The 18,522-nt window shown below is 50.3% G+C and overlaps 1 protein-coding gene across 5 annotated transcripts; it reads right to left on the reverse strand.

The window, feature by feature from the left end:
* Nucleotides 1–1,729: 1,729 nt before the first annotated feature.
* Nucleotides 1,730–4,724, reverse strand: ATP5MC1 (ATP synthase membrane subunit c locus 1). Of its 5 annotated transcripts, none has more exons than XM_041001264.1 (5): nt 4,522–4,724; nt 3,740–3,787; nt 2,694–2,771; nt 2,195–2,373; nt 1,730–1,926 (listed from the first exon to the last, which is right to left on the reverse strand). In XM_041001264.1, the coding sequence occupies exons 1-5, from the start codon at nt 4,687–4,689 to the stop codon at nt 1,812–1,814; spliced, it is 588 nt and encodes a 195-aa protein (XP_040857198.1). In that variant the 5' UTR covers nt 4,690–4,724; the 3' UTR covers nt 1,730–1,811. The 5 variants fall into 5 exon arrangements, with proteins under 5 accessions (XP_040857198.1, XP_040857199.1, XP_040857200.1 ...); XM_041001265.1 differs by lacking the exon at nt 4,522–4,724 and adding an exon at nt 4,439–4,520; XM_041001266.1 differs by lacking the exon at nt 4,522–4,724 and adding an exon at nt 4,394–4,457.
* Nucleotides 4,725–18,522: the final 13,798 nt, after the last annotated feature.

An 18,522-nucleotide genomic window follows, 5' to 3' on the forward strand; every position in this document is an offset into this window, starting at 1 on the left:
TTGGGTTGGAATCTTGGCTTGCTGCATGACCTTGGATAAATCATTGATCTTGTTAGCACCTAAGATAGGTTGGCATAGTGATAAGAATATGGACCTTGGAGGGGGTTTTTTTAGGTTTTATTTATGTAAAAGGCAAAGCTAGAGACCTGAGATCTTCATTCACTGGCTCATTCCCCCCAAAATGACTACAACAGTCAGCGCTAGGCCAGTATGAAGCCAGGAGCTTTTTCCAGGTTTTCCATATGTGTAGAGGGGCACAAGGACTTGGGCCATCTTCTGCTGCTTTCCCAGTAGCTGGATTGGAAGTGGAGCAGTTAGGACTTGAACTGGTGTTCACAGAGTGTTGGCACTGCAGGTGGCAGCTTCACTTGCTATACTACAACCTTGGCTCCAAATCCTTACATTTTGAATTCAGGGTTTCCCAAGCATGCAGGATGCCTCTGGTTCCTAGGGTTGCTCAGTGAACCACCTGCTCAACACCGTGCGTGACACACATGAGCTCAAAATGTCAGCCCGTGTTGTTACAACGCTCCAGCCACCTTGCCTTTTCCTCTTGGAACTGGGCACAGAGCTTCGGCACCTCTCTGATGACATCAGGGATTGTTCATGGTGCTTTCTTCTCTAGCCATGCCCAAGTTCTAGGGCAACGACCTTTCACATTTCCCTTCCTCCCAAGGAAGGCACCTCAGTACCTACAAGTTTAAATCCTATGTAGCACTTGTCTGAACCCACCTCGTTAATTTCCTTTAAGTAGGAAGTTCTTGTAACAGTAACCAGGAATGCCTTGGTGCCACTGATTCAGACGCATAAAGCTTCCCCAGATGGGTCCCACTGAATCAGAGTGTTATTGTTCCATTGGAAGCCATCTATCTTGAGACAGCCCATGTGCGCCTCTCCCTCCCTCCTACCTCTGCACAATTTCTGTCCATGGCTGGCTTATTCCTGCTAGGGCTTAGAAAAGCAGTGGCTGTTGACCTATCCCTCTGGCTGTATCTCACCTGGGCTGTCAGTCCCCGCTAGCCTGCTGGGAGAGACCCTGGGTACAGACTTTGAGATCATAAGGAAGACGATGCATGAAGCACCTTTTTATATCCTCAGCAATGAATCTTCCAGGAACAGGGACTGTATACCTTATCCGCTTTATTTGAGACTACGCAGAAACTTGGTTAATTGATAATGAAAATAAAATAATTGGGGGCTAAATATAGGCAAGCAGAAGCCCTTCTCCACTTCTAACATGTTGAACAACTTCTCAGGGACTAAATGTCCATCTTAATTGTGGTGTGATAAAAATGGAACAAGGTGGCCCCATAAGTTAGCCACAGGCTTAGGCTGGCCAGAGGACGATCTATGCTGCCACTTTCTAGCTTGGTGACCTTGGAGTCACCCCACCTGTGGAAGCCCTGGGGCTCTCATTTGCCAAGCAGTGGGCAGCTGTCCTTACAAGTCATGGGGGGGTTGAAATAAATGTGGAACACTGGGTACAGTGCTTACTGCCCACTAAGCCCTTCAAAAGTACTACATATTAGCATAGTCATCTAGAGGGGAACAGCAGGGAGCATCCACACAGACAAGTCCATCTGCCTCCTGGGAGAGCCCCAGGGCCCTTCTGGTTCCTGCCATCACGGCCATGGCTACAGTTCAGCCCCAAGAACTGGCTGACGGGCACCCCCAGATCCCTCCCACCAGGGCCCTCCAAGGTCAAAGGACAGAGGCACAGGCATGTGGGTTTAGAGAAATGTCATTTAATGGTGCAGCTCAGCACTCCAGCACCAGGAATGGCATGGGGCCCAAGCAGCCAGGACGGAGCCTCACATGGCGAACAGGATGAGGAAGGCGACCATCAAACAGAAGAGCCCCATGGCCTCGGACAGCGCAAAGCCCAGAATGGCATAGGAGAAGAGCTGCTGCTTGAGAGACGGGTTCCTGCCAGAGACAAGAGATCCATGCCAGCCCCGGGTCAAGGAAGGGCTGAGGGCCCAGGGGACTGGGGTGACTGGGGTGTGCCCTGAATGGGAGAGGGCTGGAGCCTGGGACAGATGGGCACAATCACAGTTGGCCAAGGTCAAGTGAACCTGATTGGGCAAACTAGTTTAAATTTGGACTCAGAGAAACCAAGAGGTGCTTGAAACCAACCGGGAGTCTCCCTTCCGCCAAGGCTTCACCTAAACAGGGTGGGCCTCTCCAGACTTACCTGGCATAGCCAATGATCAAGCTGCCAAACACTGTGCCAATGCCGGCCCCTGAGCCAGCCACACCAACCGTGGCAGCCCCAGCGCCAATGAACTTGGCTGCCGTGTCAATGTCCCGAGCCACAACACTGGTCTGGAACTCCCGCCTGGCGACCTGCAGTGGGGAGCTGCTGTAGGGGGGCTTAGGAGGTAAGTCAAGGAAGGAGATGGTGAGCTTCCGGGACAGGTGGTTGACTCCTCGTTCCCACCCCACCCACCTGAACCCCGAGCCCACTGGCAAGCTGTCAAGGAGAGAAGGTGATGACAGCACAGATGGCCTGGAATTAGCTTCAGGGCCTGTTTTCAGACAAGGCTAGGGGAATGTTGGGAGCCAGGCAATCCTCACTTTTGCACCTACAATGTTCACCTCCATTCAAGCTACAAGAACCCTACAGGTTTCCTAATGCTCCTCCCACGTTCCTAAACCTGGGGAGATTGAGACAAGGGGCCCTATTTTCTTACCTGCTTAGGTAACTCCTCTGGCCTACTCAGAAAGGAGGCAGACGCAGGCCTGAATAGGCCCCTGGTACAACAGCGGACCTGTAAAATTGGAAAAACACATTCCTCCAAATAAGGCAAGAAAAGAAAATTGCAGAGTTTTTATCAAAAATGACCACAAGAGGGCCCAGCATGATAGCCTCGTGCTAAATCCTCGCTTTGCACATGTTGGGCTCATTGGCTAATTCTCCACCTGAAAGTGCAGGGATCCCATTTGGGGGCGGGTTCTAATCCCGGCTGCTACACTGCTGTTTGAGCTCCCTGTTTATGGCCTGGGGAAGCAGTTGGGGATAGCCCAAAGCCTCGGGCCCCTGCACCAGCATGGGAGACCCAGAAGTTTCTGGCTTCGGATCAGCTCAACTCTGGTCATTGTGGCCACCTGGGAAGTGAATCAGTGGACAGATCTTTCTCTCTGTAAATATGACTTTTCAATTGAGAAATAATTAATCTTTCAAAATCTACTTAAGGAGCCCAGTCTCTGGAACAACAATCCCCACTAATACCAAACCAGGTACAGGAAGGGTTTTTACCCAATCCCAAAGGCATGGTGGTGTGGTGGGGACCTTGCTGAAAGACATGGACCCTGAATGGAATGGGGAACTTCCTGTGGAACATGCTAGTTTAACATTAGAATTACCTTAGAAGTTCTAAAAAAAAAAAGAACACTAGATATGGGTCCATGTTCCACCCTCATTCCTGAGGTGTACTGGGACTTGGCATCAGGCTTTTTACATTAAAAGCCTTCCAGATGATTCTAACGTGCAGGCAAGAGTTCTGCTCAGAGGGTTCTCGGGCTGGGGGTTAAAGGTCAGGTAGACTTCCTGAGGACACCACAGACTCAAGGTGGATTGGTTTCCAGTCCAAAGAAGCAGGGGGTTCCCCGCGTCACACCTACAGCCCTCCCTGACCCACCCCCAAAGCCAAGGACATCCATCCCCACCTCCGTTTGGCCGCCCTGCATTCATTCATCCAAGCAGTCATGACGCCCACCACCCCGCACCGCCGCTTACCACGGCCGGAGACATGAGTAGGGACCTGCTGGCCTGCATCTTTTCAGTCTGCAAGGGCAAAAAAGCAAACAAACAAAAATGACAGCTGCACCCAGAGCCTGGCTGTCGGCTTCCAGGGGCGACCTTCGGTCGTCCCCTCCTCCCCGCTCTTCCTCCCTCCACCATCCTCTTTCTTGCACCGTGCCCCAGAGAAGACAGCATTAGAGGTCAGAGGGGCAGCGCGGGCTCCCGGGTGGACACCACCGCCTCCGTCTGCGCAGCTGGCCTGCGCAAGAACAAGCCGCCGAGACGGGAAGCAAAGCGAGGAAGGAGGCCCGAGTCCCGGGAGAGAAAAGTGGTGAAAGGGGCCGATCCCCCGGGGAGGACCGGAGGCGGGTCTTGGGCGGATGCTGCGGTTTCTTGCCCATCTTCCACGGCTTGTCCTCTACCCGCCCCGGACGGGGCAGTTAGTCTCATTACCGTTGGTCATTTAACACGCGTGGCTCAGGCTACAGCCTCCCTCGCTCCTCCCAGCCCTGCAGCAAATGTCCCCCGCGTCCGTCCATCCCCCAGGCCTGCCGATGGCCGCTCCCGGCCCCCGGTCACCTGCTCGCCCACGGCCCTGCAGCCCTGCTCGGCCCGCTGCGCTCGCCCGGCTCAAGGTGACTGACTCACCTCCCAGCTTTAGCCCTTGGCTCCGCGATCGGCAACCCTGCTCACGTGTCCCGGGGCCCGTCCACTCCCATTGGCCGGCGTCCTGGCGCGACCCCATTGGCCGGCGTCACCCATTTCTCCTTTCTTACTGGCTTTCCGCAGCTCCTTCCTCTCTCTCCACAGGAGCTTCGTGGCAATTCCCGCCTCCATGCGGGTAAAAGGCGGAGTTTCCCGTCGAGTGATGGGCTACGATTGGTCGATCCCTGAAATGCGGGGGAGAAAACCATAGAGTCGGCGGAACTCTGGGGTTCCATCATCTCCTGCACAAAATGGCGACCAAGGTACAAGTTGAAGGAAAAAAAGGCGTGGGAGAGATGGACGGGACGCCTGACGCACAAACACGTGACCCGGGCCCCTGGCCTCTCCATTCGGGCGCGTAGACCCTCCTCGGGGCGCGCTGCACGTCGGGATTTGTAGTCAGGTCGGAGTCCTCGAGGACAGCGGAGATCCCGCGAGACGTGGCTCCCCAGGCGGCGAGGGTGACGCCTTTGCGGTAGTTCCCATCCTGGTGATTGGTGAAGAAATCTGTGTCCGCCATGTAGAATCAAGGTTTCCCAAGTGACAAGGGCGGTCGTGCCGGTGTCCAGCAGGCACCCAGGCTAACTCCACGTCTTCTGAAGAAAGTAGACGTTCTCTGTAGTAAAACGAGCATCCTCAGGATGAAGGAATAGCCTGAAAGAGAAACGACAGCCAAGGACAGGGTCAGGCCATTCACCGAGGAGGAAATAAGAATTACGGGGAAGAACATATTCCACCTTTGATGACGAAGAGTGGAAGTTGAAGCCCCCTTCGCACTTGGCGCGAGAACAGGGTTCTAGCAGGCGGAGATTACTGCCACGCCAGGCAGTCTCCCTCGCTGCTGGGGAATTAGAAACCCTTCCTTGAAAGCAGTTTGGCAATGTTTATTTTTTTATTCAAAGACTTGGAATGGGCCATCCACTTTGACCCAGCAAGTCTTGAGTAATTGGGAGCCTGTACGGTCTCCAGTCCACTTTGACCCCGTAATTTCACTTCTAGGAATTTACTCTCAGTAGAGAACCAGATGCTGTTGTTGAAAGCAGGTGCATAGCAGAGTACATTGACACTGGAAACAAATGACAGCCGCACCGCTAGCAAATGGTTAAAGAAATTAACTGGGTCTTGATGAAATAAGTAGAAACAGCATATAAAGTCATGTGTTTAAAAACTTTAAAAAAAAAAAAAGGTCTTATTTATTTGGGCAGACAAGTCTTCTACCTGCTGGTTCATTCCTCAGCTGGCCCCGGGGGGCCAGGCTAAAGCCAGGAGCTTCATCCAGGTTTCCCACGTGGGTGGCAGAGGCTCAAACACCTAGGCCGTCCTCCACTGCTTTCCCCAGGGTATTAGCAAGGAAGTGGATTGAAAGTAGAGCAACTGGAACACAAACCAGCCCACATAGGGGGCTGACGTCATAGACGCCAGCTTTATCGGCGACCTAGCATGACCAGGCCCACATTTGAGGACTTTTGTGTTACAATAGTGTTATGCTGTAAGACATGAAAACGGCAAAAACTTACCTAAGGCATTGTGAAAAATATATATGGAAAAAGAAGAAAAAAATATGAATAGTTGGGCCTGGCATAGTATCCTAGTGGCTAAGGTCCTTACCTTGCACGTGCTGGGAGTCCATATGGGCACCAGTTTGTGTCCCAGCAGCCCTGCTTCCCATTCAGCTTTCTGCTTGTGACCTGGGAAAGCAGTCTGCCCAATGCTTTGGGACCCTGTACCCACGTGGGAGACTCAGAAGAGGCTTCAGGCTCCCAGCTTTGGATTGGCTCAGTTCCAGCCATTGTGGCTGATAGGGGACTGAATCAAGATATATCTTTCTCTTTGTCTTTTCTCCTCTCTGTATATCTGACTTTCCAATAAAAATAATATAAAACAGTATTAATAGTTAATTTTAGGTGATGTAAGGTTGGCTCATTTTATGAGTATGTATTAAATGCATTGCAGATCCCGGATCTCCACCAAGGGATATCAGTATGGGCGCCAAGGACCACATCCCAACTGCCAAAGAGACCACGGGGGACTGGAATGCCTTCGGAGGTCAAGAACTCAGAGGACACCCCCCCCCCCTTTGGACCTACCCCACGGGATGGAAGAAGCTGAATCCTTCATCATAGGATCCAAGGCCATTGGAACAACAACCAGGAAACCTGAGCGGTCTTCAGAAACAGAAGAACAGTAAACTCCCTTCAGGACTAGGGAGAGGAGCTATCTCTGGTTCTTACTTAGCTCCAACTTCGGGTCCCCACCCTCTCTGCAATGACCATGAGGGACGCTCCAGAGCCCCCTCCCCAACACACACACACACACATACACACACACTCACTCACAAATTGGAATGGATAGGCAGAGAACAACAAGGAAGGCTTGGTCAGCATGGACTGATTCACACACACCTTACTAGGTAGGACACCAAGATTAAGTACTCCTCACCAAGGTATGGAAGATTTCTCTGCACACCCCTCCTAAAACTGTTTCACACCTCAGTTGTTGAAATGTCATTGAAATAGTCACAGGAAGTTGTTAAGACCATGCATCCAAGTTTGACAAATTGGTTGCTCAATACTTTGTCAATTTATCCCTTAACGTTACATATTGTTGCTGATGTTACGTCAGGGCTTTTAATTGACTGGGATTCTACTCTGTTGGCTCTGCCTTCGGACCGGGGCGGGTCTCCCCAAGAAGCCACCGAACTTGAACGGACAATGAGATGCTAGACTCTATGCTTGGTGTATGCTTGCAATGAAGGAATCTCAACTAAACCTGAACTGTGGTTGCACAAGGGGGAGGGGGGAGCCCACCATGGGGGGGAGGGGTGGAAGAGGGGTGGGAGGCATCCCAGTGCCTATATAGAACTGTGTCACATAATATAATGTAATTAAAAATATATATAATAATAAAAAAAATGCATTACAGAAACAATTATTAAGGGTCCAGCGCGGTAGCCTAGTGGCTAAAGTCCTTGCCTCGCATGCACCAGGACTTCATATGGGCACCGGTTTGTATCCTGGTGACCCCAGTTTCCATCCAGCTCCCTGCTTGTAGCCTGGGAAGGCAGTCAAGGACGGCCCAAAGCCTTAGGACCCTACACCCATGTAGGAGACCCGGAAGAAGTTCCTGGTTCCCAGCATCGGATTGGCACAGCACTGTCCGTTGCAGTCACTTGGGGAGTGAATCACCGGATGGAAGATCTTCCTCTCTGTCTCTCCTCTCTGTACATCTGACTTTCCAATAAAAATAAATAAATCTAAAAAAAAAAAAAAAAAAAAACACCTTGGAGGACAAGGAGGAGGGGACCGTTTTGAGGATACCTGAGGGCATGTGCTCCAGGCAGAAAGGACTGCTGTGCGCAGGGTAACACATGGTTTGGTTTGAATGGACAGGAAGGAGCAAGAGGGATGGGCCCTTGGAAGTAGAATCAGAGAGATTGTGGCAGGGCAATGGGCGTGGGGGAGGAGACTGTGTACAGAGTTAGGCTTTTACTCTGAAACAGCAGAGGACGGCCCAAATCCTTGGGACCCTGACCCACGTGGGAGACCCGGAGGAAGCTCCTGGCTCCTGGCTTCAGATTGGCTCAGCTCTGACTGTTGCAGCCTCTTGGGAACTGAACAGCAGATGGATTTTTCTCTCTGTGTCTCCTCCTTATAAATCTGCCTTTCCAATAAAAGTAAATAAATCTTTAATATATATAATTACACATAAAATATAACATAGACACATAATTTTATAATGTATAAAATTATATAATACATATGATTTTATAACATGTAAAATTACATAATATATACACATACATAAAATATATACACAAATACATAAGTATTTGTGAGTCACCAAGTTAATATTGTGGGCCTGGATGAGATTATCAAACAGTATCACAAAGCACAGCCAAACTGTGAAAAGTCAGACACGGACATTCATGAAGGTGAGTGACGACCTGGAGGAGTCCCAGCCAGAGGAACAGCTGGTTTCCCATGGAGATTGTGGAGTCCAGGAGGCAGTAAGATGATACATTCCAAGTGCTGAGAGCCTTACCGTCAGCCAAGAACCCTTTACCCAGTCAAAGTCTCTTTCAAAAAAAAACCCCATTGGTTGAGGGCCCATAACAGATATATATATATTATTTTGGGGTGGGGGGAAGAGATTTGTTTAATTTAGAGTTAGAGAATGAGAGGGGAAAGATAGAGATTGAGCTCTTCCACCTGCTGAGTATTACCCAAATGCTTAGCCATGGTTGTAGCGGGGCCAGGCTGAAGCTAGAAGTAAGGAGCCTCTTCTGGATCTTCCACGTGGGTGGAGAGGCCCAAGAATCTAGGCCATCTTCCCTGGCTTTCCCTGATGCCTTAGCAAAGAGGTAAATCAGAAATGGAGCAACCAGGTTGAGCAGACAGCCACATGGAATGGCAGCATTGCAGTGGTGGCTTAACCCGTTCTGCCACAATGCCAACCCACAAGATTTTTTTTTTTAAGATTTGTTTATTTTTATTGGAAAAGCAGTTATACGGAGAGGAGGAGAGACAGAGAGGATGGTTTGATGGTTCGTGCCACAAGTGGCCGCAATGGCTGGAGCTGAACCAATCTGAACCCAGGAACCGGGAGCCCCCTCCAGGTCTCCCATGTGGGTGCAGGGTCCCAAGGCCTGCGTTTAATGCAGAAAAACAATTTCACATTCGTCCAGCAGATGGGGCTCAAGGGGAGAGACTCTCAAGAGGACTCCAGGGTTTTTGAACAAAGCTGGCTTTTTTTTTCCTCCCCAAGATTTATTTATATGACATGCAGAACAAGAGCGAGAGATTGATCTTTCATCTGCTGATTCACTCCTCAGATGGCCACAACGACCTAGGCTGAGTCAGGTCAAAGCTAGGTGTCAGAAACTCGTCCTGGCCTCCCACCTGGATGGCAGGGCTATACCTGGGCCATCTTTTGTTTCCCATACATATTAGCAGCAAGGCTGGGTCAGAAGCAGAGAGGCCAGTGTCTGAAACATCCCTGCCCTATGGGGGTGCCAGCTTAACATGCAGCTCCGCAGCTCAGGCCTCAGTAGGGTTGGCTTTTCTTATACTCTGGGTGTTGGGATGCAGCCGGTCAAGCCAGCAATTGAGATGCCCACATTCTGTACAGAGTGTCTGCTGCTGCACTTCCCGCCCAGTTTTCAGTTCCTGCTCCTGGGAAAGCAGCCAGAGAGCTTGGGAAATGGCCCCAGTGCTTGGATCCCTGCCCACCCCCGAGGAGACCTGGATGGAGCTCCTGGCTCCTGGCTCCCAGCTCCTGGCTTTTTTTGACTTGGCCCAGCCCCAGCTCCAGCTGCTAGGGACATCTGGGGAATGAATCAGTGGATGAAAGATCTCTCTCGCTCACTTGCTCTTTCTAATACATTTTTAAATGAAATGAAAGTAAAATTGTGATCCTCACTTTCCTGCTCTCCCTAAATCGCTAACCCTGGTCTATTTCCTCCAGACTTCTGTACAGAACAGCTCTTAGCATCTGACTCTGTTCATTTTTTTTAGATTTTTAAAAAAAGATTTATTTATTTTTATTGGAAAGTCAGATGTACAGAGAGGAGGAGAGACAGAGAGGAAGATCTTCCATCCGGCGATTCACTCCCCAAGTGACTGCAATGGCTGGTGCTGCGCTGATCCAAAGCCGGGAGCCAGGAACCTCCTCCAGGTCTCCTATGCGGGTGCAGGGTCCCAAGGCTTTGGGCCATCCTTGATTGCTCTCCCAGGCCACAAGCAGGGAGCTGGATGGGAAGTGGAGCTGCCGGGATTAGAACTGGCGCCCATATGGGATCCTGGCAGATGCAAGGTGAGGACTTTAGCCATTAGGCTACTGTGCCAGGCTCTGACAGCTTTCTAATCACTACTCCGACTTCATGCTGGGATGTGTGGAAAGCATGAAGAATCAGAAAACACGGACATTGACATTCAGTACGATTCAATACTAAATTCTTTGCTCTATTTTATATATTTGAGCAGAAGAAGGTGAAGGGAAGAAATATCTTCATCCATTGAGTCGCTTTCCACATGTCCATCACAAGACCCAACAAACTGGGTCTTGGGCAGGCTGAAGTCAGGAACCCAGAGCTCAACCCAGGATTCCCACGTGCGTGGTAGGAAACCAAGCACTTGGGTGCCTGAGTTTGATGCCCACCTTGGGTTCCTGAGCCCACCTTCCTGTTAAGGCAGACCCTAGGAGCCAGCAGCTGATGGCTCCAGGAGTTGTTTCCACCACCAACACACGAGACGTGCACTGAGTTCCTGGATTCCCACATTCATCCTGGACAGAGGCCACTGTGAGTGTCTAAGGAAGTGAACTAGTTCTCTTGGTGTCTCATATGAATAACTAAACGTGCTCATTGAAAGAATAAATGTGCTGGTTAGTGTTGTGGCATAATCAGGTTAAGCTACTGCCTGTGATATGGTCAAACCTTACTGGTATTGGTTCCAGTTCAAACTGTTCAACTTTCAATCCAGATTCCTATTAAAGCTCCTGGGAAAACAGCAGAAGCTGACCAGAGAACTTGGGTCCCTGAACCTGCAAGGGAGACCCAGAGGAAGCTCTGGCTTCGATCTGACCCAGCTCTGGGTCATTGCAGCCATTTGTGGAGTGAACCAGCTGATGGAAGAGCTTTTTTCTTTACATCTTTATAATTACCTTTTTTTTTTTTTTTTTTTTTTTTTTTTTTTAAGCGTGGGTGAGTAGCCCAGCAGGCTGCTTCTGTGCTTGTGCCTTCCTAGATGGTCTCTAGAGGGCAGTCTCACTCCATGCTCTGCTGCTCCGGCCACTGCCCAGTTATTTTTTTTTCTCTACCATAGACAGCTTAGACAAGTAGGTGGATGGGTGGATGGATGGCTGGATGGATGGCTAGATGGGTGGATGGATGGCTGGATGGGTGGGTGGATGGATGGATGGGTGGGTGGATTGTGGGTGGATGGGTAGATGGGTGGGTGGGTGAGTGGGTGGGTGGGTGGATGGATGGATGATGGGTAAAAGGGTGGGAGGATGAGTGTCTGGGTGGATGTATGAGTGGGCAGGCAAGGAGATGGTCAGACAGCATGGGTGGATAGATGACAGACAGCCCAATTCCATTTGGGTTCTGGACTTGATAAGTTCAGGGATTTGAGCATCTGAAGGTACCAGCTTAGACCATGGAGGCACTACACACCCCTCCCTCAGGCCAGGGCCTAGAGACTGTGATGGAGACCTGGGAAGAAGGTATTGGTTGCAAAATGGGAAAAGAAAAATTGCAACAATGAAATTGGATTAAGCAAATAACTAAACCAACCAATCAATAACAGCTTGTACGCAGTTTATATAGAAGCTCCATTCCATGTGGGATGCAAGTCCATTTCAGTATGGTCCACACGATGTGGACACTCTCAGAGGGTGGGGAGGGAGCAAAGGGAGGGCTTGGTTGAAGCCCAGACTCCCTAGCTGAGGGCTCGGGCCCTGCTCACTGCCAGGTGGGGGGAAGCACAGCCCTCCTGCTGCAGGCCTGGAGCCCAAGCCAGGATCACCTTCAGTTAAGCCCGTTGCCTTCGCCATCAGCCTTAACTTTTTCAAACCCAGTATGCAATATTTGTACCTATGTAAAGTGGGTTTGTACATGTGGAATGCATGGCCACAGCTCAATGCCTTCTAGAGAGTACGTGACAATCAAATCAGAGGACTTGGCATTTCCATCTCACCAGTGATTCATCAATCATGTTAGGAACCACGTTGTTGAAGACAAGGGCAAGACAGGACTGTCTAGGGAAGGGCCAGTGTGAACTTGAAGACTGACCAGGAATCTGTTCAGTACGTTTGAGATCAGCTCCAGGGTCCCTGGCTCACAGGGAAGCAGTGAGGGCAGTTTTGTGGAAGCTGAATGTTCCCAGGTGGAGAGAAGGAAGGTGTGGAGACTCAAGGATGGGTAGGTAAGAGCAGGGGCTCTGCAGCTGGCCTGCCTGGAGGCAGAACCCAGCTCGGTGCCCGCATGGCCAGGGGCATCACCTTCACCTCTGTCGGTCTTGTTGACTCACCTGTAATTGGTCACTCTTCATATGCTAATGATTAATGCACAAGGACTATTTGACCAAAGCACCTAATAGAGTGAAGGATAGGAGTACTAGGTGTCTATTATTTTTTCAAGATTGAAAGAGAGATAATACACTTAAAATGTTGTTAAAGATTAGTGTAGAACTTGGGAGCTAGTATTGTGGCACAGTGGGTAAAGCCACTGTGTACGATGCCAGCATCCCATATAGACACTGGTTTTTGAGTCCTGCTATTCTACTTCCTATCCAGTTCCCTGCTAATGTACCTGGAAAAACAGTGGAGGATGATCCAAGGTCCCTGTCCCCCGACTTAAGAGACTGGGGTGGAGGTCTAAGCTTCTGATTTGGCCTTGGCTCAGCATTGACCATGGCAGTTATTTGGGGGAAGTGAACCAGCAGACCAAAGATTTGTCCGTCTTTCTCTCTCTTTCTGTAACAGACTTTCAGATAAAAATTACAATTAGTAAAAGAGCAGAGAGCTCATGGTAGGCCATTATTGCTTTTTAAAGATTTTTAAATTTTTTATTAGAAAGGCAGATATACAGAGAGGAGGAGAGACAGAGAGGGAGAGCTTCCATCTGATGATTCACTCCCCAAGTGAGCGCAACAGCCGGTGCTACGCCGATCTGAAGCCATGAGCCAGGAGCTCCTCTGGGTCTCCCACGCAGGTGCAGGGTCCCAAGGCTTTGGGCCATCCTCAACTGCTTTCCCAGGCCACAAGCAGGGAGCTGGATGGGAAGCGGGGCCACCGGGATTAGAACCAGCAACCATATGGGATCCTGGCGTGTGCAAGGCGAGGACGTTAGCTGCTACGTTATCATGCTGGGCCCAGGCCATTATTTTTATTTATTTATTTTTTTATCATAATATAACAAAGTTGACTCAGAAAAAAAGCAAAAGGAGGCACTACATTGCAGCAGCAGAATGATCCTGCCATTCTGGATGTGTGAGCAGAGGCCATAGTGGAGCATGGAGCCCTGAGCAAATGGGAACCACTCCTCCTCAGCTCCTTCCCCAAAGAAGTTTCCTCTCTGGCATGATGAGTCCTGGAGAAGGGGGCCCGGAGTTTCTAATCAGGCAACGAGCCTCACCTTTCAGGGTCCACGGCCCCAGCCACCTCCTGCGCCTGCGTACCTTGTGTGTTAAAGGCACCACTTGTGGAGCTCAACAGCAAGCCCTCCTGGAAGCAGGGGCAGGTAAGGTGGGGCTGGGTGAGGCTGGAGGGATGGGTTCCTGGTGATGGGACAGGGATGGGGGATGCCTGGAACCTCCTGAGGAGTCTTGTGAAGAGGGTATGTCCTGGTTCAAGACCGGTCAAGGCAAGGGCAATGTTAGGTTGGCCCTGGCTCTTATCTCCAGTTTAAGAGTCCTTGTCACTCACAGGGAACTTCCTGCTGGACTATGGACTCTATGGCAGAGACTAGAATGACCGGGTGGCAGGAAGCTGGCTCCAGGTTCCACACCCGCCACTCCCATTGCCGTGGCTAGACTCGTGGCTTCCCCAGGACCAAGAACTGCAACTCGAAGGCAGCCTGGCTTCCCACAGTGGCCTCTCATCCCAGCTAAGCTTCACCTGTGAGAGGAGGTGCTTACAGCACTGGGGCGGTTCAGCAGGTGTCAGCTCTCAGTCATACCATAAACCATGAGTCCTGGGAAAGGAACGCAAAACAGTGTGCACCAGCCATTGGACGGCGGGGTAGGCAAACAGCAGAAGACAGACAGAAGGTTGGTGGACTCTTCCAGCCAGAGGGGAGGAGCAAAAACAGCAGCGGCCGAGACAATGCCTGGTTACCTCTGGCAGTGTATTTGTCACGTTTTAAAGATGTGTGCTTAAGGCAGAACCAGAAAGAGAAATCTCCCATCTGCTATTTCATTCCCCAAATGACTACAACAGACAGGGTTGGGTCTGCTGGAAGCCAGGGTCTCCCACATGGTGACAGAGGTTCAAGTGTTCGAGCCAGCACTTGCTGCCTTTCTTAGGCACATTAGCAGGGAGCTGGAGCAGAAGTGGGGCAGCCAGGACTTGAACCCGTGCTCTGACAGGGGATGCCAGCAACACAAGTGGCAGTTGATCTTGCTGTGACACAATGCTAGCTCATTTGGGCACTTTTTTTTAAAGATTTATTTTATTTTTATTGGAAAGGCGGATATACAGAGAGGAGAGACAGAGAGGAAGATCTTCCGTCCATTGATTCACTCCCCAAGTGAGCGCAACGGTCGATGCTATGCTAACCACTGTGCCATCGCTCCGGCCCGCACTTTTTTTAAAAAAAAACAGTTTTTCCTGTTCCTGGTCTATTTGGAGATGCTATTCAAATAAAGCTGTGTTCCCAGGACTGGCACATGCTGATGGCAGGAGCAGAGGTTGCCGGGCAGACACGGGATGTGAATGGGTACTGGGCCACCGGCAGAGCTCAGAGAAAGGGCCATTTGATTGGAAAAGCAAACAAGGGCAGGGCAGGGACTGGAGGATCCTGGCTGAAGGGGAGGAGGGTGTACTTGGGAGGAGGGTTTTGAAAGGAGACCTGGAGAAGCACAACAAGCCCAGTGAGGTAAGCGAGCCCCCAGAACAAGATCCTCTGCAGGGGCGGAGGCGGGGGCCGCCCACGCGGGGCCAGAGGCCGCAGAGCAGCGTGCAGCGGCGAACTGGGCAGCAGATGTCGCACACTGGACTCTGGCAATGGGTGTGAGCTACGCATCCGGCGACTAGCGCCCGGTGTTTGCACAGGCCCAACGGCCCTGCAGCTTCGGGGGAGGAGCTTGGACCAGTGCCCCAGCTGCCGCACGCTCTCCAGGTGTCGTGGACCCAGAGTCCCTGACCGCGAGCTGGGGAGGGAGCAGAGCCTCAGCGAGGATTTAGAGGGCGATTGTGATGCTGGCGCAGGCCCACTGCATTCTGTTGTTTACAGAAACAGCAAGGCGGGAGTGTTGTGATTATTTGTTGACTTGGATGTACTTGATTTTTTTTTTTCTCCTCCTGATGCATTTCAAACGTTTTTTCTTTTGTGGACATGGTTTTTAAAGAGAAAACAGAATCTTGCCCCCATTGACCCATTGACTACTAACTGACTCAATGGCACATCCTTGCCTTGCAAGCACCAGGATCCCAAACGGGTGCTGATTCATGTCCTGGCTGCTCCACGTTCCATCCAGCTCCCTGCTTGTGGCCTGAGAAAGCAGTCGAGGATGGCCTAAAAACTTTGGGACCCTGCAACCGGTGGGGTGACCCAGAAGAAGCTCCTGGTTCCTGGTTTCAGATTGTCTCAACGCTGGATGTTGTGGCCATTTAGGCAGTGAACCAGCAGATGGAAGGTCTTCCTCTCTGTCTCTCCTCCTTTCTGTATATCTGACATTCCAATAAAAAAAAATCTTAAAATATAGAGTCTTGATGTCAAGGACTAACCAGCCTCACTGGCTAAGGTAACTCCCACTACACCACAGCACCAGGCTGTGTCATATAAGGTATAATCACAGGCTTAGGAGACTAGGGTGTGGATGTCCCTTGGGGAACCACCACTGGACTTACTCCAGAGAGGCAGCGGAGGGTAGGTGACTGTCAGCATCCTGAGCCAGACAGACAAGCTGGACAGCCAGGAAAGGCTGGGAGCCATCAGAGAAGTTTTCAGCGAGTTGAATATGAGGGGCTTTGAGGGGTTGTCACAAGGCAGTTGGATAAACACATCAGCAAGGAGGAGAACTGCAGGCTGGATGGGAAGTGGAACAGTTGGATCGTGAACCAGTGCCCATGTGAGATGCCTGTGCTTGGAGGTAGGGGATTAACCAACTGAGCTAACGTGCTGGCTGGAGCCTTTTTTTAAAATATATTTAATTCTGGCCTAATAGTAGTGTTGAAGGATTGCCCCCTAAAAACCAGACCACTAATGTCTGAGGACCCCAAATCTCAAATGTTCTCAGCAGACTGGGAATTTTGCAGAAGGCAGACTTCCTGCTGAGATCACCTTGTTGACAAAGCGTGCCTGGAGAGGTGGGAGGCTTCCTATGTCTTCTTCCTCTAGTGATTGTGGCCTGAACGTATCTGCGTATAAAGTTCTGTTAGATTCCCTTTCTAGTTACATCTGCTTACCGGTATTGCTTCCTGTAACTCATGTTTACTTATCTTGTTGCCTGAGACCTGGTGATTAGTTTTCCAAATCCCCTGTGACCTATTGTTACAGTGGCTTGTATGCTATTGTTTAGTTAGCTAGTAACTTTTATCCTCCTGCTTGTCCTGCCAAAATTATAAGTTGCCCAGTGTAACTCAATAAAGTGTGCACTGGTTCACCTTGCCTCTGCATCCCCTGTGTCCCAAATTCTTCTCAGCATGGACATCACACCTGGTCCCCACTAGGGACCCCCGAGGGTAGCTCTGTGCACTGTGGGTACTTGATCAATGTTGACTGAGTGAACACTAAACTTGGTCCACTGGAGGATCATCTGCTTTCTCTCCCCCAGGGAAAGTGATAACATTAGACAGAGCAAGCTGGATCTCTTAATGTGATTACCTGGGATTTGTGGGCAGATAGCTCTTTATCCCCAATTTATTGGGGATATTCATCTTTACAGAAATTCCTAGAGACCACTAATACCGCTGGCCAAATGGTAAGCTCCGGGCTACCGTTATGAATTGTCCTGACCCTGTTCATCTTGATTCCATCACAAAGGACACTGCTGCTGCCAGTTCAAGACAGAAGCGGGGCCTCCACTGCCCGCCGCCCCACCTCCCGTCACTCACACGATTGTGGGAGCGGCTGTACTGAGATAAGCATATCTAGGCCAGTTCAGCCGTGCTGCTTGCTGTGCGATCTGTAGCTGAGAGATCCTCCACTAACGAATGTGTGACCGCCATAATTTACTTCTTTATGCTTAAAAAAAAAAAATGTGGCAGCTGGAGATGTAATTCACAAAGTGTAAAAGGCATCTGTTTGGAGCAATCACACAGCTGTACCGCTATGTCCACAGCCAACTTTATAATTGTGTGCACGCCACCAGAAACTTCTCTCACTCATGGTTACTCTATTCCCTTCGTTACTTCCAATCCTAGGAAACCACTCATTTTTTTTTTCTTTTCTACAGATTTGCCTATAAAAGAAACCACACCATATGTGGGCTTTTGTGACTGGCTTATTTCACTTGGCGTATTTTCAAGGTTCATGCACTTGTGCCACACCCTTCGTTCCATGTTTCTGCTGAATCCTACTCCACTGTGTGGCTCTACCACGCCTGCTGCCTCCGTTCAGCACCTGACAGACGCTTGGGGTGTTTGTTTTCTCCACATTTCATCTTGCTCATCTGTAAGGGTGGGAGGGATCTTGTCTGTGGGAGAGGATATGAGAGGCGTCTGGGGAACATGTGCAATATAGTCTGAACTATTAAGCCCTGCAAGAATGTACAGACATTTTAATATTTACATGAGGCCAGTTAAGGAAAGCGCTGGGGCTGACATGCCCTCCCTGAACCAAAGGCTTAATGTTCTTTAACCCAGGGAAATTAGCTGAGTTCTCTCTTTGGATTTCATCTCCATGTAAAGTGCATTTTGCTTTTTTTCTTAGGTAATGGACTGTATCTCTTGGCACTGGCCTCTCATCTCATCCACATTTGTTGCTAGGAGACCAGGTTAGCGTCTGCTTAGATCAGTTCCATCCACTGGCCCTGCAGAGCAGCACTCAAAGCACAGGAGAAGGAGGCTTGAACATTCAGCCGCATCTCCTCTCAAGTCTCAGCCAGATCAAGGATAAGGGCTGGAGTGATGGGTGCTCTGGAGTGCCTTGCTTTATCAATCATCCTGCAAGCTCTCCTTTCTTCCTGATTTCAGGTTAGTTTTCTTGCATACTAATGTGTGCCAGGGTGACCTGTCCCAGCACTGTCCAAAGAGGAAGCCACCGGGCTCAACACAATAAGTCAGTGACTAGGTCCTTGCCTTGCATGTGCTAGAATTCCATATGGGCACCGGTTTGTGTCCCAGCTGCTCCACTTCTCAACTGACTTCCTGCTTGTAGTGTGGGAAAGCAGCGGAGGATGACCCAAGGCCTT

The sequence above is a fragment of the Ochotona curzoniae genome, unplaced genomic scaffold (genome assembly GCF_017591425.1).
Source record: "Ochotona curzoniae isolate NIBS_2020 unplaced genomic scaffold, NIBS_Ocur_1.0 scaffold_2453, whole genome shotgun sequence".
Classification (NCBI taxonomy): Eukaryota; Metazoa; Chordata; class Mammalia; order Lagomorpha; family Ochotonidae; genus Ochotona; species Ochotona curzoniae.

What these genes read in the sequence shown, in the direction of transcription:
- ATP5MC1 (XM_041001264.1), bottom strand. Translation starts at nt 4,689, where the DNA reads ATGATGGAACCCCAGAGTTCCGCCGACTCTATGGTTTTCTCCCCCGCA. An exon ending in TACTCATGTCTCCGGCCGTG is followed by an intron (nt 2,772 to 3,739) that starts GTAAGCGGCGGT and finishes CCAATTTTACAG; the next exon opens with GTCCGCTGTTGTACCAGGGG. An exon ending in TTGATCATTGGCTATGCCAG is followed by an intron (nt 1,927 to 2,194) that starts GTAAGTCTGGAG and finishes TGTCTCTGGCAG; the next exon opens with GAACCCGTCTCTCAAGCAGC.